The sequence below is a fragment of the Scyliorhinus torazame genome, chromosome 11 (genome assembly GCF_047496885.1).
Source record: "Scyliorhinus torazame isolate Kashiwa2021f chromosome 11, sScyTor2.1, whole genome shotgun sequence".
NCBI lineage: Eukaryota > Metazoa > Chordata > Chondrichthyes > Carcharhiniformes > Scyliorhinidae > Scyliorhinus > Scyliorhinus torazame.
The window spans coordinates 92,416,572-92,442,766 of NC_092717.1; the positions used below are offsets into that span (position 1 = coordinate 92,416,572).

The 26,195-nt window shown below is 46.2% G+C and overlaps 1 protein-coding gene and 1 long non-coding RNA gene across 2 annotated transcripts in view; one reads left to right on the plus strand and one right to left on the minus strand.

Annotated features, from left to right (window-relative positions):
• The window catches only part of zbtb10 (zinc finger and BTB domain containing 10), a 142,073-nt gene extending 117,110 nt beyond the window's left edge, over nt 1–24,963 (minus strand). Inside the window, exon 1 of the mRNA XM_072467495.1 lies at nt 23,957–24,963. Within this exon, the coding sequence (XP_072323596.1) occupies nt 23,957–24,697 (741 nt within the window). The 5' untranslated portion in view covers nt 24,698–24,963. The remainder of the gene's footprint in view (nt 1–23,956) is intronic.
• A 68-nt stretch (nt 24,964–25,031) lies between these two features.
• The window catches only part of LOC140385386 (uncharacterized), a 222,477-nt gene continuing 221,313 nt past the window's right edge, over nt 25,032–26,195 (plus strand). The window contains exon 1 of the long non-coding RNA XR_011933350.1: nt 25,032–25,160. This is a non-coding gene — a long non-coding RNA (uncharacterized lncRNA). The remainder of the gene's footprint in view (nt 25,161–26,195) is intronic.

A 26,195-nucleotide genomic window follows, 5' to 3' on the forward strand; every position in this document is an offset into this window, starting at 1 on the left:
TACTCCTTCCCCAACCCCCCTTCCCAACTACCACCACTCTACACATACACGCAAACAACAGAGGGGAAAGGTGACGGAAAGAAAACATTAATTTTAAAACTTCCACAATGCCCTTGGAGGACTTCTAGTTAGAATTTTAATGAAGTTCAGCTTTCTTTTTTATACTTCTCCCTTCTAGGCTGGATATGATTTTCTCTGGCAAGGTTGTCTATCTTCTCCTCAGACTCAGCAACATTCCAAGTTCACAGCAAAGGAGGTGCCAGGCGCTCTTTGCTTTCAGAACAATAGAGCCGCTCTTCCACTTTAGCGAGCATTCCTTTCACTTCCAAGGTCTAAACTCGACCCAGTTCTCTCAGAAAACATCATGAAGGAACCAATCACTGACCGTCGTCAGGCAGAACAAATCTAGTTCCTAAGATCCACTCTGTGCCAAGGGGCCTGGCTAAAAACAGAACCTGGGAACTGTGACCTTGACAAACAGGCTGCTTCAACATGGAGTCTTATGCTTAAAAGGCAGATTCCAATTGGGCCCACAGACCAAAATAATAAAATAACAAAAGAAATGGGAACAAAAGGAAATAAACAGGAAGGCTTTTACATAAGCAATAGCTAAATTAATGTGTGTACAATGTTTATGCTGAGGAACAGACAATGCATGTCAAATACACATTTACCAAATTGACACTTTCTCCACTGGAACTGAAGGCATCCCATGTGGAAGCTTGCCGCATTTCAGCATTGTCAATAGACATCACTGAATAGGCAGAGCTACATCATCAACATTTGTGCCATATGCGCTAATTTAAGTAAACAAATGCCTTCCAGTCATATTGGTAAATGTACAACATGGTGCATTTTCGTAACAAACACCATGCAGTCAGAAAACTTTGCAGTCTCTTTTACCAAAGTTTTGGATTCTAGCATGCAAATTGAGACGCACAACAGATCTTATCAAAAGTTGTAGATTTTTGACCAGCATAAGTTGAATGTCCATGCTCAGAGGCTCAGACAGCAAGACAAGCTCCTTCCTTGCCTCTCCATGCACAGCTACCCTGCATCCAAAATGGGGTTGAATGCTCCTTGCTTTTGGCCATATTGTGCCTCGTCAAAACTGCCCTTCCACTTCCTGGAGTTGCTTTCTTCTGCTCGTCTGGAAGTAGCTAACCAGCCCCCCCGCCCAAACACCTTGGGCTTGACACACAGCTAACAGGTTACCATCCACAAAAAGCAATTGGAGTTATAAATGACATTCTGCTCAACTTGCATCTTTTCCAGAGCTCCAAAACAAAACACTTTGTCTATCATTATCCACCTCAGAGATAACGAGGAAATATATTAAAAGTATCACTTGCCTTGGTCACACTACCCAAAACAAATCCAAACTAATATTATTGCTGGGTATACTCAACATATAATTACCTACATTCAACAGGATAACTGTACTTAAAGCAAATAAACTTTAATCGCAAGTGATATGCTTCTTACATAATCATTTTAATTCATCACCTCAAATTACTCCCACCAAAATGTAACCACTAATATTTCACCTTGGGAGTAACAACTTTAAATCCTCTCTGGGCAGAATCCAAGTATAGAACAAAATCTACCAACATAGATTCATTCTATGTTTTGCACTGTTCTGGTCTTGTTCAAACTCAAACTCAAACAGATCTGATGCTTTTAAACAGTTGACAGCGATGTTAGCCCAATTTATCACCTATTCATTTGGAGCCAAGAGTATCTCCCTGTTCCTTGATCACATTGGAAGGACACAATTAACCTTGTAGATAATCTAAATACATTCCATATCTGGCATGGCCCAAGAGAATTTGCTCTTAAAAATCATTTCCTAGTTAAGAATATAGGATTATTTCCGGTGGTGACCATAGAGTGAGCGGTTGCACATATGGCAGCTCCCGCTCATGTTGGTCTTTTTGTGGCCTTTACGCCGGTTTGTTGCAGGAATTTTGTACAGGAAAGGTGCAGAAGTAAGAACCGAAGAAATTGACACCTAGTTTATGGAGCTGTGGTCCAGAAGCAATCGGAAAAGAATGAACCAGGTGGCGGCGGTGGCGAATGAGGAGCCGACAACGCGCGTGGAGTTGGCGGACGAACAGGGTCGGACCCCATCAGCTCAGTGGTCGATGGACCAGTTGGTGAGCTTCTTAAATGAGAAGTTCACCCAACATCAGAAAGAGTACGGAGGAACTGGCCCGGGCGGTGGACTCGATCAAGGCAGTGGTTGACCGCGTGGGGACAAGACTGGCAGCCCAGGGACAGGAGATCCAGAGGTTGGAGGAGTAGGTGGGGGAAACACGAGAAACAGTCCATCTCGATGGCAACAGAGATTGGGATGCTGCGTGACTAGCAGAAGAGACTGCTGGAGAAAGTAGAGGACCTGGAAAATCGTTCTCGGAGGCAGAACATTCGGATCGTGGGTCTGCCGGAAGGTATCGAAGGATCGGATGCTGATGCGTTGTGTGGGAAAGATGTTGGAGGAGGTGAGTTTGATCTACCGTTGGAGGTGGATCGAGCCCACGGGGCACTGGTGCGCAAGCCCCAGGGGGGTGAGCCACCTAGGGCGATGGTGGTATGATCACATTGGTTCTCGGACAAGGAATGTATTATGATATGGGTCAGGCAGACGACGCGATGCACTTGGGAAGATGTCGAGATCCGGGTGTACCAGGACCTGGGAGCAGAGCTTGCGAAGAAGAGGGCGAGCTTTGACAAGGTCAAACCGGCCCTATACAAGGGCATAAAGTTTGGTCTACTGTACTCGGCTCGCCTATGGGTGACCTATGCGGGCTGGGATTAGTACTTTGACTCGGTGGAGGAGACAGTGGACTTTATAAAGGATGATAGACTGACAGGAGGAGAAGGATCTGGAACTTTGACTGAGGAGATCTGAACTATGGTCTATAAACATTTTGGGTTTGCGTTGCTCAGATTTATTTCGGGAGTTTTGCTGGTTTCTTCATATTTTTTCGGTCCTGTTGGGGGTTAGGCTGATATATAGTTCTTTGTTAAGGGAGATGGGGTGGGTGTTTAGGTTTGGACCTTGGAAGGGATGGTTTGTTTGTTTTACTTACTTCTTGCCTTTGTTTCGATTGTTTGCACGAAGAGCTTGGGGAGCTGGGGGGTGTAGACTGCTGACGGGGAGGGGACTTTCAAGTGGAGGAGGAGGGGGGTTGATGATGGTAGCTCCCAGAGGGCAGGCCAGGGGAGATGCAGGACATGGGTCTTAGACTGGTCATGGGGATGTTATGGTTGATCGGTAGGGGAGGGAGGGGGGGCGGGGTACCCCCCCCCCCCCGACCAGGCTGGTCACATGGGGATTGAATGGGCCAGTGAAAAGGGCCCATGTGTTTTTTAAAAATATATATATTTATTAAAGTTTTTTAACACAATTTTTCTCCCTTACAAACAATAACCACCCCCCCCCCCCCCCCGTAACAAATAAAAACCGAGAAATCGCGCAGAGCAAGATATATACATGGCAAAATGATATATTTACACAGCTTTGTACACTGGCCCTCACCCGTACGTGCCAGTTTCCCCAACCCTTCATGTTATCTCTTGCTCATCCACCCTCCCACCCCCCTCCCAGGACGTCCCCTCCACCCCCCCCCCCCAGGACGTCCCCTCCACCCACCCCCCCAGGACGTCCCCTCCACCCCCCCCCCCCCCCCCCCCCAAGGTTGCTGCTACTGACCGACCTTCCTCTAACACTCCGCGAGATAGTCTAGGAACGGTTGCCACTGCCTGTAGAACCCCTGCGCAGATCCTCTCAAGGCAAACTTAATCCTCTCCAACTTTATGAACCCAGCCATATCACTTATCCAGGCCTCCAGGCTGGGGGGCTTCGCCTCCTTCCAAATTAGCAAGATCCTTCACCGGGCTACTAGGGACGCAAAGGCCAGAATGCCGGCCTCTTTCGCCTCCTGCACTCCCGGTTCGTCCACTACTCCAAATATTGCTAGCCCCCAGCTTGGCTTGACCCGGACTTTCACCACCTGAGATATTGCTCCCGCCACTCCTCTCCAGAACCCCTCCAGTGCCGGGCATGACCAAAACATATGGACATGGTTCGCTGGGCTCCCTGAGCACCTTCCACATCTGTCCTCTACCCCAAAGAACCTACTCAACCTCGCCCCCGTCAAGTGCGCTCTGTGGACCACCTTAAATTGTATCAGGCTGAGCCTGGCACACAAGGAGGAGGAATTAACCCTACCTAGGGCATCATGCCACAGACCTTCCTCGATCTCCTCCCCCAGCTCCTCCTCCCATTTACCCTTCAACTCTTCTACCAGCACTTCCCCCTCTTCTTTCAACTCCTGGTGTGTTTCCGACACCTTGCCCTCCCCGACCCATACACCCGAGATCACCCTATCTTGAACTTCTTGTGTCGGGAGCAACGGGAATTCCCTCACCTGTCGCCTCACAAAAGCCCTCAACTGCATATATCTAAAGGCATTTCCCGGGGGTAACTCTAACTTCTCCTCCAGTGCCCCTAGGCTCGCAAACGTCCCCCATTCTTCCAATCCCCGCCCGATGCCAGCTCTGGAACCCCCCGTTCATCTTCCCCGGGACAAACTGGTGGTTACCCCTGATCGAGGACCACACCAATGCTCACATTGCACCCCGGTGCCGACTCCACTGGCCCCAGATCCTTAGCGTTGCCGCCACCACCGGGCTCGTGATATACTTTGTCGGCGACAGCAGTGCCTTTACCAACGCCCCCAGGCTCGTTCCTTTACAGGACGCCATCTCCATCCTCTTCCATGCCGCCCCCTCTCCCTCCATAACCCACTTGCGGATCATCGCCACATTTGCTGCCCAGTAGTAGCTCCCCAGGTTTGGCAGCGCCAACCCTCCTCGGTCCCTACTGCGTTCCAGGAACCCTCTCCTTACTCTTGGAGTCTTACTCGCCCACACAAACCCCATAATACTCCTGCCTACTCGCTTAAAAAAGGCCTTAGTGATCACGATGGGAAGGCACTGAAACACAAACAGAAACCTCGGAAGGACCACCATTTTGACCGACTGCACTCTACCCGCCAGCGAGAGCGGTAACATGTCCCATCTTTTGAAATCCTCCTCCATTTGCTCCACCAACCTCGTCAGATTCAGTTTATGTAGGGTCTCCCAACTCCTGGCTCTCTGGATCCCCAGATACCGAAAGCTCCCCTCCGCCCTCCTCAGCGGTAGGTCCCCTATCCCTCTTTCTTGGTCCCCCGCCTGTAATACAAAGAGCTCACTCTTCCCTACATGGAGCTTATAGCCCGAAAACTCCCCAAACTCCCTTAGAGTCTGCATGACCTCCACCATCCCCTCCATTGGATCCGCCACGTACAGCAACAGGCCATCTGCATATAGCGACACCCGATGCTCTTCTCCCCCTCGGACCACCCCCCTCCATTTATTAGACTCCCTCAATGACATGGCCAATGGTTCGATCGCCAATGCGAACAACAGGGGGGACAGGGGGCACCCCTGCCTCGTCCCTCGGTACAGTCGAAAGTTCTCCGACCTCCGCCGGTTCGTCACTACACTCGCCATCGGGGCTCTGTAAAGGAGCTTAACCCAATTGATAAACCCTACCCCGAACCCAAATCCACGCAGCACCTCCCAGAGGTACTCCCACTCTACTCGGTCAAAGGCCTTCTCCGCGTCCATAGCTACCACTATCACCGCCCCTCCCTCCTCCGATGGCATCATTATCACGTGTAAGAGCCGCCGCACATTGGTGTTTAGTTGCCTGCCCTTTACAAATCCCGTCTGGTCCTCGTGGATTACCCCCGGGACATAGTCCTCGATCCTCGTGGCCAGCACTTTTGCCAGCAACTTTGCATCCACATTGAGGAGCGCGATCGGCCTGTACGATCCACATTGCAGTGGGTCCTTGTCCCGCTTTAGGATCAAATAAATTGTCGCTTCCGACATTGTCGGGGGCAGGGTCCCCTCCTCTCTTGCCTCATTAAAGGTCCTCACCAGTAGCGGGGCCAACAGGTCTGCTTACTTCCTGTAGAACTCCACCGGGAATCCGTCCGGTCCCGGGGCCTTCCCCGCCTGCATGCTCCCCAAACCCTTGCTCAGCTCCTCCAACCCAATTGATGCCCCCAAACCAGCCACATCATGCTCCTCCACCCTCGGGAATCAAAGCTGATCTAGGAATCGCCTCATCCCCTCTTCCCCCGCTGGGGGCTGTGATCTGTACAGCTCTTCATAAAAGGCCTTGAATACCTCGTTTATTTTTGTTGCACTCCGAACCGTGGCTCCCACTATTTCCCTCGCTGCCATCCTCTTACGGAGATGGTGTGCCAGAATCCAACTAGCCTTTTCCCCATACTCGTAGGTCGCCCCCTGCGCTTTCCTCCACTGTGCCTCCGCCTTCCCTGTGGTCAACCTCCGCCTGGAGCCGTCGTCTTTCCCCAAGTAATCCTACGGGGCCTCTGCGTATCTCTCCCCTAATCACCGCCTTCAACGCCTCCCATACCAGAGAAGAAAGAAAATTCCCTGGCCTGCGGCCTTGCAAACCGCCATGGGTCCACTCCCCCCATCTGATCCATAAACCCCCCCCCCCCCCCCCCCCAGGTACCTTGGCCGCCGCCACCGGCCTCTTTCCAGTCCTTGATTTGGAGCGGTCCAGTGCTGGATCCAACACTGTATTGAAGTCCCCTCCCATTATCAGGCCTCCTATCTCCAAGTCCGGAATGCGTCCCAACATGCGCTTCATGAATCCTGCATCATCCCAGTTCGGGGCGTATACGTTTACCAACACCACCCACGTCCCTTGCAGCCTACCGCTCACCATTACATATCGCCCTCCATTGTCCGCTACAATAGTCTTGGCCTCAAATGACAACCGCTTTCCCACCAATATTGCCACCCCTCTATTCCTCGCGTCCAGTCCCGAGTGGAATACCTGTCCTACCCATCCCTTTCTTAACCTGACCTGGTCCGCCACCTTCAGATGTGTCTCTTGAAGCATGGCCACGTCCGCCTTCAGTCCCTTTAAGTGCGCGAACACTCGAGCCCTCTTCACTGGCCCATTCAGGCCCCTCACATTCCACGTTATCAGCCGGATTGGAGGGGCTCTCACCCCCCCCCCCCCACGCCCCGCCAACTAGCCATCTCCTTTTCTGGGCCAGTCCCGTGTCCACGCCTCCCTCACACTCAGTCCCCCAGAGGGGGGACCCCCGTCCCGACCACCTCTTCTGTGTCCCATTCCCTTTCGGCCAATGCAGCAGCAACCCTTTCCCCCCCCTCCCCCCCGCTAGACCCCAGTCTAGCTTTTTTGCTCCCCCCATGTAAGGGCCCATGTGTTTGTGCACTTGAGGCAACTGAAGGCAGACGTGGCTATGTTGCAGGAGACATATCGGAAGATGGGGGACCAGGTTAGGTTAAGGAAGGGATGAGTTGGGCAGGAGTTCCATTCGGGATTAGACTTTAAAACGCGGGGTGTGGCAATCCTGGTCAATAAGCGGGTGGCATTAGAGGTGGGGAATATAGAGGCGGACCTGGGGGGGGGGGGGGGGAGAGAAGAGAGAAGAGATATATTATGGTTAGTGGCAAATTGGAGGGAATGGCCGTGGTATTGGTAAATATATATGCCCCAAACTGGGATGACATTGAGTTTGTTACACGGATGCTGGGGAAGATCCCGGACCTGTACTCACCATCGATTGATTATGGAGGGAGATTTCAACATAGTCCTGGATCCAAGGCTGGATCGGTCGAGTGCCAGGTATCAGCTGCGGGGGTTTATCCCTGAAGGTTTGGGAGGCCAAGGAATAAGGAGTTTTCATTCTAACCCATGTGCACAACGTGTATTCCCGGATAGACTTTTGTGTTGGACAAAACACTGCTGGCTGAGGTGGTAGGTGCTGAATATTCAGCAATTCAGACCACGCCCCATACTGGGTAGACCTGCAAGTTAACAAAGGAAAGGCCCAGCGCCCACAGTGGACTTTAGATCTGGGGCTGTTAGCAGAGGAGGAGGTGTGCAAGCGGGTGAGGGAGGTCATTCGGGATATAAAGATCAATGACACAGGTGATGTGGGAGGCACTGAAGGCAATTATTAGGGGGGGGGGGGGGGGGAACTCATCTCAATTCGGGACCATAAGGAGAAGACTGAGCGAGTGGTGTTAGAGAGGCTGGTGGGTGAAATTTTATAGGTGGACAGAAGTGTGCGGAGTCTCCGAATGACAGGCTTATGAAGGAGCGTCAGAGGCTGCAGCTGGAATTTGGGCCCTTGTCCACAGGTAAGGCGGAGGGACAACTTAGGAGGGTAAGGGGGGGCGGTCTATGAATATGGGAAAAAAGCCAGTTTCCCTCGCCTCCCTCCAAGGGGCCTACAGGATAAGGTGATGTCAAAAACAGGGGTTGGGGAGGGGAGGGTCTCGGAACTGATGGAATGAGAAGGGGTCCCAATCGGGGAGACGAAGTGGAAGTGGGAGGCAGAGTTAGGAGGGGAGTTGGAAGTCGGACTATGGGAGAAGGCCCTGAAGAGAGTCACTGCATCCTGGTCATGTGCCAGGCTCAGCATGATCCAGTTCAAGGTGGTCCACAGGGCTCATATGACTGTGGCCCAGAAGAATAAGTTTTTTGAGGCGGTGACTCCAGGTCCAGAGGTTTCAATATTTGGAGTGTCAGAAGATCCGGGAGCCTTGGGGTGGTTGGGGGACGGACGGACGTTTTGGCCTTTGCTTCCCTGGTGGCCCGGAGACGGATTTTGCTGGGATGGAGGGACTTGGAGCCTCCAAAGTCAGGGATGTGGGTCAGTGACATGGTAGGGTTTCCTAGGCTAGAGAAGATTACGTTCGCCTTAAGGGGTTCCCTCGGAGGTGGCAGCCGTTCATCGACTTCTTTAAGGAAAACTGACCGTCAGCAGAAGGGGGGGGGGGAAAGGGGGAGGCATGGAAGTGAAGAATAAGGGCAGGGAATCTAATATGTGGGTAGCTCGGAGTTAGGGCGGGTGGATAAGTTCCCAGGGCCTGGTGGGATCTACCCCAGAATACTGAAGGAGGTAGGAGAGGAAACTGAAGGAGGCAAAAGAGGAAATTGCTGAAGCCTTGACATAAATCTTTGGATCCCCACTGTCTTCAGCTGATGTCCCAGAGGACTGTAGAATAGCCAATGTTGTTCCTTTAAGAAGGGTAGCTAGAATAATCCAGGGAACTATAGGCCGGTGAGCCTTGAGTCAGTGGTAGGGAAATTGCTGGAGAGAATTCTTCGAGACAGGATCTACTCCCATTCAGAAGCAAGTGGACATATTAGCGAGAGGTAGCACAGTTTTTGTGAAGGGGAGGTCGTGTCAGAGTTTTTCGAGGAGGTCACAAAGATGATTGATGCAGGTAGGGCAGTGGATGTTGTCTATATGGACTTCAGTAAGGCCCTTGACAAGGTCCCTTATGGCAGACTGGTACAAAAGGTGAAGCCATGACGAATGTGATATAAAATAGTTACTTTAGAGTTACTAGTTAATGTAATGTAGAAATAAGCCACTTTGATTCTGGCAGTTAGAGACAAAGGGGTTTGAGACCGCATGGAAAAAGCAGGAAGAGGTGTGTCTATGAGAGTGATGCTGCATTGATAGGGGCCAGAGAAAGGGATTGGAAGTGAGCCAATCAGAATAGATCGAACAGGTCAGGAGGGACATAGGCTGACCTATGTCCGTCGAGTATGTGAAACATGATACCATTTGAATTGATTTTGCAGAGATCCCTTTGTCTTTTAGTCAGTCGTTTTCTGGGATGTAAGAGGCTGGATGTCTTTTACGTTTCTGTAAGATGATTCAAGCTTGCAAGCTAAATAAATAACTTCTTTTTACGTGCGAATCCGTCTCAACTTTTATTGAGGCCAGACTGACAGAGAAAGAAATTTGGGGATCTACAGCCACACGGGATTAGAGGCGAGCTGGCAAGATGGATACAGAACTGGCTAGGTCATAGAAGGCAGAGTAGCAGCAATGGAAGGGTGCTTTTCTGATTGGAGGGCTGATACTATATATATATATATATATATATATATATATATAAATAACTGATTTGGAGGAAAATGTATCTGGTCTGATTAATAAGTTTGTGGATGAGGCAAAGGTTGGTGGAATTGCGGATAGCAATGAGGGCTGTCAGAGGGTACAGCAGGATTTAGATTGTTTGGAGACTTGGGCGGAGAGATGGCAGATGGAGATTAACCTGAACAAATGGGAGGTAATGCATTTTGGAAGGTCTAATACAGGTAGGGAATATACAGTGAATGGTAGAACCCTCAAGAGCATTGACAGTCAAGGCGGCATGTGGCACAGTGGATAGCACTGGGACTGCGTCGCTGATGACCTGGGTTTGAATCCCAGACCTGGGTCACTGTCAGTGTGGAGTTTGCACATTCTCCCTATGTCTGCGTGGGTTTCACCCCCACAGCCCAAAGATGTACAGGGTAGGTGAATTGGCCATGCTAAATTGCCCCTTTTGGAAAAAAAATTAATGGGTACTCTAAATGGTTTTTTATATATAAAGAGTATTGACAGTCAGAGATCTAGGTGTACAGGTCCACAGGTCACTGAAAGAGGCACCACAGGTGGAGAAGATAGTCAAGGCGGCATACGGCATGCTTGCCTTCATTGGCCGGGACATTGAGTATACAAATTGGCAAGTGGTGTTGCAGTTGTATAGAACCTTAGTTAGGCCACACTTGGGGGTATAGTGTTTAATTCTGGTCGCCACACTACCAGAAGGCTTTAGAGAGGGTGCAGGAGAGATTTACCAGGATGTTGCCGGGTATGGGGGACATTAGCTATGAGGAGAGGTTGAATAAACTTGGTTTGTTCTCACTGGAACAAAGGAGGTTGAGGGGCGACCCGATAGAGGTCTACAAATTATGAGGGGCATAGACAGAGAGTCAGAGACTTTTTCCCAGGGTAGAGGGGTCAATTACTCGGGGGCATAGGTTTAAGGTGCGAGGGGCAAGGCTTAGAGGAGATGTACGAGGCATGTTTTTTTTTTTTGTAGAGGGTAGTGGGTGCCTGGAACTCGCTGCTGGAAGCAGGGACGATAGTGACATTTATGAGGCATCTTGACAAATTGCCCAAGGAAACCAAAGAATCAACTTTTAAAATCAGTAGAATCAGAATTTTTAAACAGATTTCAGACTTCACACATTAAAGACCGAGCATCTGTTGGGAAAGCAATTTTAATTTAGTGTCATTTTCTATTTTGTGGCATCTGCAAAATTTCATACTCAAACAAGTCCTTTCAAGAATTCCCATAGGTGTATATTTGTGTCAAAGTGATTAACTTGTGTCAAAGTTATCAGTACCATCAACATGCTGATGAACAGAATTAATTTAATGTAACGATGTTAATGGAAATTATAATGAAGGATCTTGGCTCATTTTTGCAATAGCTAGGTGGTCTGAAAAATAATTGAAGTAATCTGGCATGCGAAAGCTAGGAAAATTAGATATCCATTACCTATTTATCCTTCTGTGCTACACAACTTTCATGCACATATCCAGAATTAAAATCTCCATTTCTGTTAGGAGTATACAAATTAGGAGTAGGCCATTTGGTCCCCCCGAGCCTGCTCCACCATTCAACAAAATTATGGCTGATCTGGTTGTAACCCAACTCCACATTCCCACCTACTTTTGATAATCTTTCTCACCACCTTGCTTTTCAAGAATCTATATCCTCAAAGATTCTGCTTCCACGACCTTTTGAGCAAGTGTTCCAAAGACTCACCACTTTCAGAGAAACAAATTTCGCTCATTCATCTTCAATGGGTGACCTCTCATTTTTAAACAGCATTCCCTAGTTGTCGAGTCTGGGAAACAATCCTTTTCAGATCCACTATCAATACCTCTCAAGATCACATGTTTCAAACAAGTCACTCTAAGTTCCAGTGGATACAAGCGTAGCTTGTCCAAACTTTTCTCCAAGACAACTCTACCATTCAAGATGTTAATCTAGTAAACCTTCTGAGCCGCTTCCAATGCATTTACATCCTTCCTTAAATAACACCAATGCCGCACACAATACTCCAGGTGTGGTCTCACCAATGTCCAATACACTGAAGCATACCTCCCCACTTTTAAAAATGATAACATTATATTTCCTAATTACTTACTATACATGCATACTACCCTTTTGCGATTTATACAATCAGACACCCAGATATATCTGCAATCTCTCACCATTTAGACAATATGCTTTTTATCCCTTCATGCCAAATGTCACCTACCCTGCCACCCTTACTATGTTTTAATTAACAACTTGATTCATTTTATTCAAGTATTTTTCTTTCTTACACATTTTATTAACCTTACCATTAGCTTGTATACTATGTTAAACCTTAGTAATAGCATAGACTGTAACTCATTCACCAGATACTCACCAAACGGCTAGCTTCTTCCCCTGTGGGAGATGAAGAACCGATTTATGCATGGTGAAAATGTTAGAAAAAGCAAAACTCCCCACTCACCCAACTGCCAATAAATTGTTCAAAGTCACACTCTAGTGCTAGGTTGCACTGAGAGGCCTGTATTTATTTGGACTGAAACTGAAGACTTAGCTCAGCTCCAGGGACAGGGGAAAAAAAAACTGTTTTAGCTCATTCCCTTAATTAACTAACTTCAACTGTTGTGTGTATAGGTCCAATTGACTTAGCTTCTTGTCTAATGACAACCCTATTATCCCAGGAACAAACCTAGTGAACCTTCACAGTACTGTCTCCAATGCAAGTGTTTCCTTCTTTTGGTGGAGGCCTTTTGTCAACAGTTTGGAAGCTTAATGTCTCTCTCAATACACGTTAGCGTATCTATCATATACAGGTAAAAGTAGAAATGTATACACACCACCACCTGGTGCATTTTTTTTTTTTCTCTCAAATTTCTGGCATGCTTCCCAGATTTCCAAAGCAAATGAACCCATTACTGCAATATTATTTGGTGATTTCATAAAAACTTTAGATTGTTGAGGGGTATAACAATATACCATACAAAGAGTACACAGAAATATACTTTACTATTTGTGATTGTCAAATTGAAAATGCACTGAATGAATATTCATGGTTACCGTTTGAAATTCCAACCTAAAATTGTGACAACCAAAAGTAAGATTTTCAAAAAAGAATGCACACTGTAGTTAACAAATAGATTTCAGTGGATGCAAATGAGGTCAACCATTTTGGATCTAAAAATGTATAGCGTAGGGTACTGTTGCCTTTTTTACCTGCTATAAATATGGCAATCAATAAGGTTACCCTCTTTCTTTAGATATCTATATTATATTGCTCAGAGTCGCCAGGTATCAAATGATACCACCACAAGGTTCAACCGGACACCGATCAAAGAGCCAAACACCAATTAGTTAGTTCAACATCAAGGGTACTTTATTTATACACACACAATTATCATGCAACATAAACACTACTAGTTAAACTACACCTATCAACTGTGACAACCTGTACTTAACTTCAGACACCCAGCTTAGGTCAGAGGAACAGCGGCCTTTGCTCGAATCTGGATCTATCGGGTCTGGAGAAGTAACTGCTGCTCAGCTGGGCTCATGTGTCTGGTGCCCATTAAGGATGCAATGTGCAAGGTGGATAAAAGGAGAACCAGTAGATGCAGCATATTTGGATTTCCAAAAGGTATTAATAACATGCCTTGTAAAAAGGTTACGACACAAGAGTCTACGGTATAGGCAAACTGACAGGAAACAGTCAGGATAAATGTGTCATTTCAGGTTGGCAAACTTTTAACTGGTGGGGTGTCAGAGATCAGCATTGGAGCCATAACTGTTTACAATCTATATGAATGACTTGGATTGCAGACAGATTTGCTGACAATACAAATTTCGGTAGAAAAGTGAGTTTTGAAGAGGATATAGAGTCTGCAAAGGGATTCAAATATATGTTGAGTGGTGGTGGGGTGGGGGGAGGAAGAGGGAGGGGGAGAGAGAGCGAGAGAGAGAGAGAGAGGGAGAGAGAGAGGGGGAAGAGAATAAAAATGGCATTTTGAGAAGTAAAGGGCATGAAAATGTGAGGGTTGTGCAGTTTGGTATGAAAGACGGAAATGTGAAATATTATTTAAATAGAATGAGTGAGATTACAGAATGCTGCAGTGGAGGGATCAGGGTATCCTCTGACATGAAACATAAAAAATACAGATACAGTAAGTAGTTAGGTAGACAAATGCAATGTTGACCTTTACTGCAAGGGGGATGAAGCATAAAAGTAGGGAGGTTTTGTTACTACTGAACACGGTATTGAGACCATACTAAGAGAACTGTGAAACAGTTTTGTCCTCTTATTTACAGGAGGAATACACGCACTGGGAGGAAGTTCAGAAGGTTCGTTAGGCTGATCCCACGGATGAAGGATTTTTCCATTTTAATTTTTCATGAGAATTGCTAGCTCGGCCCCCATTCATAGCCCATTCTTTTTTCTATGAGACGGTGATGAGCTGCCTTCTGGAACTTCTGCAGTTCATGTGGTGTAGGTACAAAGTGCTATTAGGGAGTTGCAAGATTTTGACCCAGCGAAGGTCATGGTGGCATAATTCCAAGTCAGGACACTGTGTGGCTTGGAGAACTTGCAGGTGGTGGCATTGCCAAGCATCTGCTGGCCTTGTCCTTTGAGGTGGCAGAGGTCAAGGGTTTGGAAGGTGGTGGTGAAGGAGTCTTGGCGAGTTGCTGCAGTATATAGTGTAGATAGTACAGTGCTGCCATTGTGCATCGGGGTGGAGAGAGCAAATGTTGAAGATGGTGGATGGGATGCCAATCAAGCAGGCTGCAAGAGGTTATGCCTATACTTATTGGAGTTTAAAAGAATGAGTGGTGATCTCATTGAAACGTACAAGATTGAGGGAACTTGATGGAGATTTCTCTCAGCATCTAACCTTTTGTGCTGAAATCTAGAAATAGGAGGAACATTTTCACAGATAAAAGATCTTGAATTTAAGTGAGGAGGATGAATTTCTTCTCAGAGGGTCATAAATCTTTGGAATTCTCAATACCAGAGAGCAGTGGGTCCCTTTTGAGATTGGGGTCGGCAAAATCTTGAACTCCAAGAGTCAAGGGTTATGGCGGCAAATAGCAGGTAAGAAAGTGGAGTTAAGGCCACAATCAGATCAACCATGATCTTATTTAACAGTAGAGCAGGCCCAAGGGCCAAATGGTCTATTCCTGTGTTCAACAGGCAATAAGTGTGTGTTCTGGTGCAGTGTATGTACTACAAACTACCTGCTAAATTTTAAATGCCTGCAGGAGAATTATTGGTCAGAGCTTGAAATCTGATTATTGGTTGGCTTTTCAACTATGCACAAGTCAAACTAGATCGAAGAGGGGCAGCACGGTGACGCAAGTGGACCGTGCAGGCACTGCAGCCTCACGGCGCCGAGGTCCCAGGTTCTGGGTCACTGTCCGTGTGGAGTTTGCACATTCTCCCCTTGTTTGCGTGGGTTTCAAAATGTGCAGGCTAGGTGGATTGGCCATGCTAAATTGCCCCTTAATTGGAAAAAATTAATTTGGGTACTCAATTTATAATAAAAAAATAGATCAAAGAGAGAACATTATTTAAAAAAGGACAAATTTACATCTGATGCTTTAAAAACCAAAATCACGATTGCAGTAATTTGAAATCACATATTTGGTGTAACCGAACAGCGAGACAGTCAATGAATGCCACTTATACCGTTTTGGAGATCCCAGGTTCTTTTATTAAATTGTTGTGAAGCAATAGGAATTTATGAATTGTTCTCACTCAGACATCAGTACTTTGGTTCTGGTGAACCCCTTAATATCACCGGATTAAATCGAAAATAAAAGGTAATTGGTAATAACTGAGGCAATAAATTATATTTGCATAGTTCATATAATAAATAGACTCTGTGGAAGTCATAGCAGCAAGTTCATGGCATCTTCAGTGCATGAACTGGCTGACATGCTGTGTTTATGTTGAAATCATCTTACTTTATTTCTATTTGATCTTTCTTGTTTAATCCTCATTTATACAGCAGGAATACAGTTTATCAAATAACTACCTATCGGTTCCTCACCCAAATGTTTGCTGTTGGTCAACCATAGCTAGTCTAATTTTATCCTTGCCCAACATCCAAGATGGGTCACATGATCCAGGGATTGGGCAGTACCGTCAAGATCAGGAATCAAACCCATGATTTTCCACATCAGGTCTCCCCTCAGCCTCGGTCTTTCCAGTGTAAACAATCCGAGTTTATTCAACCTCTCCTCATAACCGACACCCTCAAGACCAGGCAATATCCTGGTGAACCTTCTTTGCGCTCTCTCCAAAACTTCCACATCCTTCTGATAATGTGGTGACCAGAACTGCACACAATACTCCAAATGCGGCCGAACCAAAGTTTTATGTAGCTGCAACACTATTTCCCAACCCTTGTACTCAATGCTCCGGCTTAAGGTAAGCATGCCATATGCTTTCTTAATCACCTTGGCCACCTATGTTGCCACTTTTAGGGAACTGTGGACCTGCACACCCAAATCTCTGTGTTAATCTTCCTAAGGGTGCTGTCATTTACAGTGTAATTCAGACCTAGATTTGATCCTCTAAAATGCATCACCTCGCATTTGTCTGGATTAAACTCCATCTGCCATTTCGGTGCCAAATCTCCAATCTATTTATATCCTGTTGTATCCTCTGACAATCCTCGGCACTATCAACAACTCCCCCAATCTTCGTGTCATCTGCAAACGTATTAATCAGACCACCCACATTTTCCTCCAGATAATTTATATATACACACACTATAAACAACATTAGCACTGATCCCTACGAAACACCACTAGCTACAGATTTTTTGTACCAGTCTGCCATGTGAGACCTTTTTAAACGCCTTACTGAAGTCAATATAAACTACATCCACAGCCCTTCCCTCTATTTTCTTTGTCACCTCTTCAAAAAACTCAATCAAGTTGGTGACCTTCCCCGAACAAAACTATGCTGCCAGACTCTAACTAGTCCATTTTCCTCCAAATGTGCATATTTTATGTCCTTCATTATCCTTTCCAAAAGCTTCCCACTGACGTCAGGCTCACTGGCTATAATTTGCTGGATTAGCCCTGCTTCCTTCTTAAACAAGGGAACAACATTGGCTATTCTCCAGTCCTCTGGAACCTCCCCTGTGGTGAAAGAGGATGTGAAGATATCTGTTAAGGCCCCAGCTATTTCTCCACTTGCCTCCCACAGTAACCTGGCATACATGCCATTTGGCCCCAAGGACTTGTCCATCTTAATGTAATTTAGGATACTCAACACTTCCTACTTTAACATACTCAAGAGCGTTCACACACTGTACGGTACGCATGGTAGCATAGTGGTTAGCACCGTTGCTTCACAGCTCCAGGTTCGATTCCCGGCTTGGGTCACTGTCTGTGCGGAGTCTGCAAGTTCTCCCTGTGTCGGCGTGGGTTTCCTCCCACAGTCCAGAGGAGGATTGGCCATGCTAAATGTCCTAGTGTCCAAAAAGGTTAAGTGGGGGTTACTGAATTACAGGGATAGGGTAGAGACATGGGCTTGAGAAGGAGTGCTCTTTAAGGGTCGGTGCAGACTCGATGGGCCGAATGGCCGCCTTCTGCACTGTAAATTCTATGAGTCTATCCCGGACCTCAACATCCGTCATGTCCTTCTCCCTGGTGAATACAGATACAAAGTACTTATTAAGGATTTCACCCACTTCCTGTGGTTCCACGCATAACTTCTCACCATTGTCTTAGAGTGGGCCTACGTTTTCTTCTGCTACTCTTGCTTCAAATATATGCATAAAAAGCCTAGTGATTCTCCTTGACAACGTTTCCTAAAGAGTACTCCTCAAAGGCCATCCGTTTTTAAGATGCCGAGACCTATAGTATGCTTCCTTTTGACTAACTTTATAATTTTCCTCGTCATCCATGGTTTCCGAATCCTGCTATTGCTAACCTTCATCGTGCCGGACAGGCAGGGACATGCCTGTCCTGCACTTCAATCAACTGGCCTTTAAAAGCCTTCCCATATGTCATACGTGGATTTACCGTTAAATAACTGTTACCAATCCACATTCCCCAGTTCCGGTCTAATTTGGATGTAATCAGCCCTCACCCAATTCATCACACTCACCATCGGGCCACTCTTGTCCTTATCCATAACTACCATGAAATTATGGTCGCTTCGCCCAAAATGCTCCCCCATTGAAACATCAATCACCTGGTTCATTCTCCAATACCAAGACTAGTATGGTCCCCTCCCTGGTTGGATTGTCAACATATATTCTAAAGCCTCCTGGACATATCTAACAAACTGCTGTCCATCCGAGCCCTGGCTGGAAGGGAGTCCTAGTCAATATTGGGGAAGTTAAAGTCACCCACCACAAACTACCCTTTTTTCACACCTTTTCAGTATCTGACTACACAACTGCTCCTCTGTCTCCTGCGGGCTGTTTTGAGGTGTATTGTACTCACCCAACATTGTGATTTCACCCTTCTTATTCCTGCGCTCCACCCATACAAGATCCCTCCAATGTGTCTTCCCTCAACACAGCTGTGATCTGCTCCCTAATCAGCAATGCAACTCCCTCACCTCTTTTGTTGTCCCCTTGGTCCAGTCTAAAACAACGATACCCTGGAATGTTAAGCTGCAGGTCCTGTCCCTCTTTCAACCATGTCCCCATAATGGCAATTACATCATAGTTCAATGCAGTAATCCAGGCGCTCAGTTCATCTCTTACCTGTTATACTTCTTACATTGAAGCAAATGCACTCCAGACCTACAGTCTCACCGAGCCCTTGCAGCTTCCCTCTGCCTGCTCTTACTCTCTGCTATGTTTATCTCAGTCTCACTTTCCCTCCACCCCCCCAGTCTCTACATTTACTTGCCTGCTGTTCCAGTTCCTACCCCCTTGCCACACTAGTTTATACCCTCCTGACAGCATGAGCAAACCTCCCACCCAGGATATTATTGCCCATCAGTTCAGGTTCAACCTGTCCTTCTTGTACAAGTCCCACCTTCCCCACAAGACATCCCAGTGATCCATATATCTAAAGCTCTCCTTCCTACTCCAGGTCTTTAGCCACGTGTTCAACTGTACTATCTCCCTGTTCCAAGCCTCACTAGCATGTGGCACGGGGAGTAATCTTGAGATTACTACCTTAGAGGTCCCGCTTTTTAGCTCCCAATCTAACTCCCCGGATTGTCTTTGCAGGACCTCTTCCGGCCTCTGTCATTCGTATCGTGGACAATGACAACTGTCTGTTTGCTCCCTTGTTTCAGGATGCCCGATAGCCATTTAGAGACATCGAGGACCCTGGCACCTGGGAGGCAACACACATGGCCACAGAAATGCCTGCCCGTGCCCCTGACTATTGAGTCCCCTATTACTATCACTCACTTAGACCTAGCCCGACGCTGCTCTACAGCAGAACCAGTTGTGGTGCCACAAGCCTGGCTGCTGCTGGTATCTTCGCCCTGAGGGGCTGTCTCTCCCCCCACCCCCAAAACACTACCTAAAATGGTATACCTGTTTGAGAGAGGAATAGCCACAAGAGGTTCCCGTCTTACCTGCCTCCCCTGGCAGTCACCCATCTACCTGTCTGAACATGTGGTGTGACCACCTCCCTGAAGCTTGTGCCTGTCACACTCTATACCCCCTGTATGCTCCGCAATGTGTCTAGCTGCTGCTCCAACTGAATTAGACAGTCTGCGACAAGATGCAGCTGGTCATACTTCCCACCCGCATAGTCGTCAGGGACGCTAGAAAGCTCCCCGATTTCCCACGTCTGACAGGAGGAGCAATGAAAATGCAGATGGAAATTCTTTGCATTGTTTCATATCGATCACCTGATTTCTAATAAGTGTATCAGGAACATTAAGAAAATTATGAAGTTTTTTTAAATGATTAATTGAGAACATTAGTTGGTTCAAGCTGAACAGATCTTAATTTCTTTTAACGCAACAGTATCATCCGCATTTGAGTCACCATGGATGTCGTCCTTAATTGTTTCAGCTCATTGTCTAATATGGATCTGCTTCATAAACCCTGGCTCAAAACATTGCCATTTTTAAAAAGGGAAGCAGTTACAATTCACAAAATCAGATACACGGTATAATCTGAATCACCCACAGAATATCCCAATAATTGGAAAACAAAAAAGGGAACCAATGAGTACAACTCAATACTTCATAAAATATACCGATGCACTACTAGATAAACACTGGCTCAGCAAAGTCAGAAAATTTTTATGATGATTTCAGACCTCGTCAACCTTAAATATCCCTGGGCCACAAACTTACAAAGTTAAGATCTACCAGAAACTTGGAAAGCAGAAGATTTTTGTACAATATCTTTAAGGTACATTGGAACTAAATTTAGCTCTCCAAAGAGGTTATGAGAGCTGGTTCTTATGGGCTGAGTGTATTTAACTATCAGATTGCCTTTAATTTCCACATCAGTAAAATGTCAATTTAAACTTGAATGGCATATAAAAAAGTAATTTTCAAATATTGCATTTAAATCTCTCTGCCACACACAAACAATGCCATGATTCAAAACATTTTATCAGTCAACACATCTTTATCGAAAATGAAGTCATCCCCACTTGTCTGTACTAAACTTCCTCTCTGCTTACTTTGCCTGCTCCCTCTCTGCTTACTTTGCCTGCTCCAAGTATTGCAATTTGCACCTGACAATTCAGTTCATTTTAGATTAGAATTATTCAGACATTTTGATTAAGCAACACAGCAAGGTAATTTAGTATTTAAAAAATTCACACTTCAAAATGAATGGACTTCATATCAAGAAATATTGACAATTTTGAACAGAAACTGAAACATACCAATCTAGGCCCTGATGAAACAAATCACAAAGCCTGGTAAGACCAATTTGTACCCATCATTTTTGTGATTTTCATTGTGGCATAAATTCAATTCAAAAATAGCTCACAAATGTTAGCGGAGGATCAATATTTAATTTAAATATTTTCTAGTAACACTGCTACAATAAATTCTAAAGGGGTTTAGCTTTGACAATGGAAAACTGAAGTCTAGCTGGATCAGTTCCATTTAGGACACCGCATTTAAAGGAAAAAAGGTTTTATTTAAAACAACCTATGGTGCAGTGTTTAGCACTGGAACTGCGGTGCTGAGGACCCAGGTTCGAATCCCAGCCCTGGGTCACTGTCCGTGTGGAGTTTGCACATTCTCCCAGTGTCTGTGTGGGTTTCATCCCCACAACCCAAAGATGTGCTGGTTAGGTGGATTGGACGTGCTAAATTGCCACTTATTGGAAAAGAAAAATAATTGGCTACTCTAAAACTAAACCAATAGATCCCCAAAACAAAAAAAAACTCACAATTTGTTGAAAAAACATAGTTAAAAGAATCTCTTGGGAATACGTTTCCTTAAAAAAACACTTGCCACATTGCTTTTTAAAAAAAGCAGAGTTTCAGTGATCAAAGATGGTTTACATTTGCAAAGTAAATGCTTAGTGCACAGCTTTGAAACTGAAATGAAACTGCGTCGAAGACAATTGATCTCCGGATCTCGGAAAGGTCTAAATCTAGAGTAATCTGGCTACCTCCTTATTAAAATATCAAAAATTAATAGAAGTTAAATTTTAAAACCGTACACCCGAGTTAACAATACTTACTCAGCTGTCAAAAGAAATACTTCACACAGATGCATAATGAAAACATGGCAACAATTCCTCTAAACCTGCACAATTCTATAGTATTTTCATCAAAGCTTGGCACAGGCTCCATCCATTCAGCCGACGTGAAAACGAATTGAATGCAAAAAGAAATTGCAAGACAGATTTAATTGCATTAAAGTATTGTAATAGATCATAACACAGGACGTGTAGCTGCAATGCTGTACAATCCTGAGGTTCAAATCACAAAGTTGCTAAAGTTCTCGGAGTCCATTGATTCTATTAAAATCTTTAGAAACCCCAACGATGTCATTCTATATAGATTATGCTCTTATTCGATTTTCATCTTGAAATAATCACAGGGTTGACTTCTATGCCGCTAATAAATATTTTTTCTATGAACTTCATCCTGACTGTACCCTCCACCTGTGATGTTACAAAACCAAAGAGGGAAACTGAATGAATTGAAAAAAATGAAATTGAAAACAAGACTTTGAGATAATAAGTAAATGAGTGACAGTGGGCTCATCTGCAGCAGATGCAATTACAGTAATTTGAGACAGACTGTTCTTCTAGGCTGATACAATACCTTTCACAAGGCAGCTGTGCCTTTTCAAATTACCCTCTCCATAATGCTGTCTTTGGGAGTTGTAAAAAGGCATGTTGCAGCAAGAGGCATATTCTAAAGAGGATTTTATATAATTTGTCCAACAACATTAAATATCCCAGTATGTTTTGTTACAGAACACTAATTTTTAAGCCTGGCAGTTATCAACAACTGTATTTCTGCTCTTGATTTCTCCAACCTAGTTATGAAACCAGTAGCACAAATAACTTGCTGCTATAACCCACATTCGAGTGGATTTGGTATTATTCAAATCCAAATCTAAAAAATTATCACTGGTTGAATTGCTTAAAATCTGGATTTGAATAGACCAATCTTAAATTTAGGTTATAACAGAGGCTATTAATGAAGGCTCACCTTCTCAAACTTGTCCCTCGCCTGTGGTGATCCTCAGGTTAAATTACCCGTCAGCTCTCCCCCTCAGGGGAAAGCTGACTGTATGGTCATCTGGGACTATGGTGACTTTACTTGCTATAGCAATAGGAAGTGTTATTGAACACTTTTCTCTGAAACTTGCATTTTTAAAACCTTCTAGAAATTAGTGTGTCTCCATTATCAGGCTTCAACTGCAGAATGAAACGAATGCACGCATTGGTATAATTCTGCAAATTATATGAGAATGCACTGCAAGAAGACATTATCCCTGTCTGATGGTTTCCCGATCATCGAAATTGGCTCAGTTCAATGTCACTAGTGGTTACACTTGGTAGGTTTAATTTGGAACCTAGGAGCAAATTGCAGAATCATATCTATAATTAAGTTTTACAACTTTGACGATTAATCCAGATTAGTTGGTAACAATTCCCCAGTCAACTTTGTACAGCTTTGAAAACAGCATTTTGCAAAATCCTATTCAAGGGTTTACAGTTGATCTGGTAACAAATCTTCTCCAGAGCAGAACTTGCTGCATTCCAGCATTTTCAGTTCTTGATTTTGAGCATCTACATTTTCTTTTGAAAAATTCGATTTTCAATGTTTCGACAACGGTTTTAAAGTAAGAACTGTGTATATGTAGTACTTCATCTCACAAACGTACAGAACATCGTCTTTGATTCAAAAGAAAAACGGAGTCAATTTTGATTTACCGAGTTAAGTATTGACCAACTCACATTACAATCTATACTACTGTAAAATCAATTTTCAAACCAGACGGTATTAGAGCTGTGCGAGGGCAACAAAAAAAGTGGGGGGGGGGGGGGGGGGGGAGAAAGTTGACTCACAAAACGTGGAAGATCTGGTGCTTTTTCTGTTGCTGCCCAGGTCTCCCGTCCCCTTTCCAAATACAAGGGTGTACTGGACAGTAATGTGATCCCCCGGTGTTATGTTCCGATCCATGGGACACGGTGCCATATAAACATGGTACGAGATCAAATTCCGTTCCGATCAATAGATCCAAACTAAATTCAATCTGTTGTGTAAATGGATTAAGGGTCTTGGGGGATGGAACTGAGCGAGAGAGAGCACCAGAGGATGACAACTTAAAACTATAACGCTTATCGTAGATTCGAGTAACCTAAAGAGCCACTAATATAATCAGGGCTTTAAATCTTGAAGTAAATGGAGTCACAGCAATCGAAACGAAGGCAGGATCAGCAATGGTTACTTAACACCACCCCCACACGGACAGGAAGCCGAGACTGCCTTTTGCAGTTTAATTTATAGCCACTCTCACCTCCATGCAGGCTGCAGCCGACGGGTCATTCTCCCGGTGCTCGCTGTAAAGGTGATGCCGTAGCAACGTGGTTCTTCTGTAATTGCGACTTCCTTTCACGAACTTGTTGCGGTTATTGTTGCTCCCCAGGCCGCTGTTGGCCCGCAGGCACCAGGAGCAGTACATGAGGCCCGTCTCCTGCTCATACTGAAGCCACGGGAACTCCTGCAGCCACGACCTCTGGAAAGTGCGCTTTTGCGGCAACAGTAAGGACTGGGGCCGCCCGAGCAGAGTCAGCCCCACTCCTCTCCGACTGCAGCCGCTGTTTTCCTCCTCTTCCTCCAAGGCGGCTGGTTCAACTTTGGCTGCGGATCCTTCCACGGAGGTCACGGCTCGCTTCTCACTCCCGGGCCCCTCTGTCCCTTCCTCCTCTTCGGCCGGCACCTCCTCCTCCTCTTCGGACTCGTTGCTGCTGATGGAGCCGCCGTCGACCACACGCACCGAGACCTCTTGCTCCGGGTACTCATCGTCCACCACCACCGTCTCAACCCAGTCCTCCTCCGGGGCGGGAGCAGGCGCGGCCTCGGCCTGGGCGCCGTCCAGTTCAGGAAGGGCAGCCAGTTTGTTCGGACTGACCGAGGAGAAGGCCCCATTCGAAGCCTCGCTGCTGCTGTTGTTGTTGGGCGGCCCGAGTTCGGGTTCGATCTTGGCGGTGACCCCGGTGCGGAAAGCCAGCGAGCGCCTGTTCCTCTCGCCGGACATTGTGTGTGTGAGAGGGGGAGGGGTGGCTGATCCGAGCGCTGGCCGTGGGGAAGGAGGGGGGGGGGGTTGGGAGAGCGGGTTCCTTTCCCGCGAGAACCTTTTTTTTTTCCTGCTTACCCCCGCCCCCCTTCCTTTCTCTTTGCCAGTCAAACTCCGGCGCCGGATGAATTGGGAAAAGTTGCGAGCGGAGAGGCCGGGCCGGCTTGGGCCGCCGAGTGCAGCCCGTCTGCGGTGAAGGGCCGGTGCTGAGCGGCGGTTTTTTTTTTTCTTCGGCCGCCGCGCGCACGATCCCAGTGTCCAGTCGGCCGCTCGCGCTGCCCCAACCCCAGCGGCTCCCAGTCCGCGAGACACGCAGCGGACGCCAACGGGCAGAGCTCCCAGACTGCACCACGCGCCGCACGGCTGCCTCCCTCAGAGCAGCTCGGCTTCCTGTCCACCCAGGCACTCGCTTTAATTGATATAGGTATGGATGTACACTTTCTTGTTTCCCTTCAATTAACCCCCATCTGTCTTTGGTAACCGGCCTAGGCTTTCAGTCACACCCTTGCAACATATATTAGAAATAAGGATAAAACTGCCCGTGCTGGATTTATCTGAGCACAATTTCACTTCGCAAAACGATTGTAAAACGTGACGGGGATATTTGTGCCCCGAACAATCTAAAATATCAGTCTGTGGGAATCCCTAACTTGCATTGTGTCTACAGAAAACATTTGGAACTACTTAACGCTACGATCGTGTACTGGTGGCAGTTGTGCAGGGCAGCGATTTGATGTGATAAATCAAGAGTATCATAAGAACTTTACTGGCAGAATCCTAAAAGCAATGGCTTCAATACAGTCCCCCCAGCCCCAGCATATTAGCCCAATAAGCATTAAGCACAGAAGTAAAGTCCTGCAGATGCTGGAAATCAGAAACAAAAACAGAAAATGCTGGAAATACTCAACAGGTCAGCACCTGTGGAGAGAGAAGCAGGGTTACCAGGTTGGATTTTGTGGACGTACTCCACATGTTTGAAGGGAGGGAATCACGTAAATTGCACCATGTGACCTGCCAGTCACCATCCCACTGGCCCAAATTGTCTCCCATTCTTAGAGGGCAATGTCATGATATTCAGATAAACATCATGCTGCAAACACACTTACACACTGATGGACAGATCAACGGACCAATCAATACACTCGCAACATCACAGCCAATCACAAGCAAGGGCACACGCACTATAAAGCGGGAACATGACACTTCCCACTCATTCCAGCAGGAGACAGCTCAGGGTGCAGAGCTCACAGCAAGCCACTCAGATATTCACCATGGACTGAGTGCCTCTCCAAGATAGTGTTAGGGCTGGGACCACAGATTAGAGGGTAATGAACAAACCACAGTAACCCGTTTACAGATGTTAATATAGTTAGTAATAAAACTGAGTTGTACCTTCTGCAACTGTGTTGGTTCGTCTGTGTAGCAGAGCACCCAACACAACATAGTACCAGGATTGGAA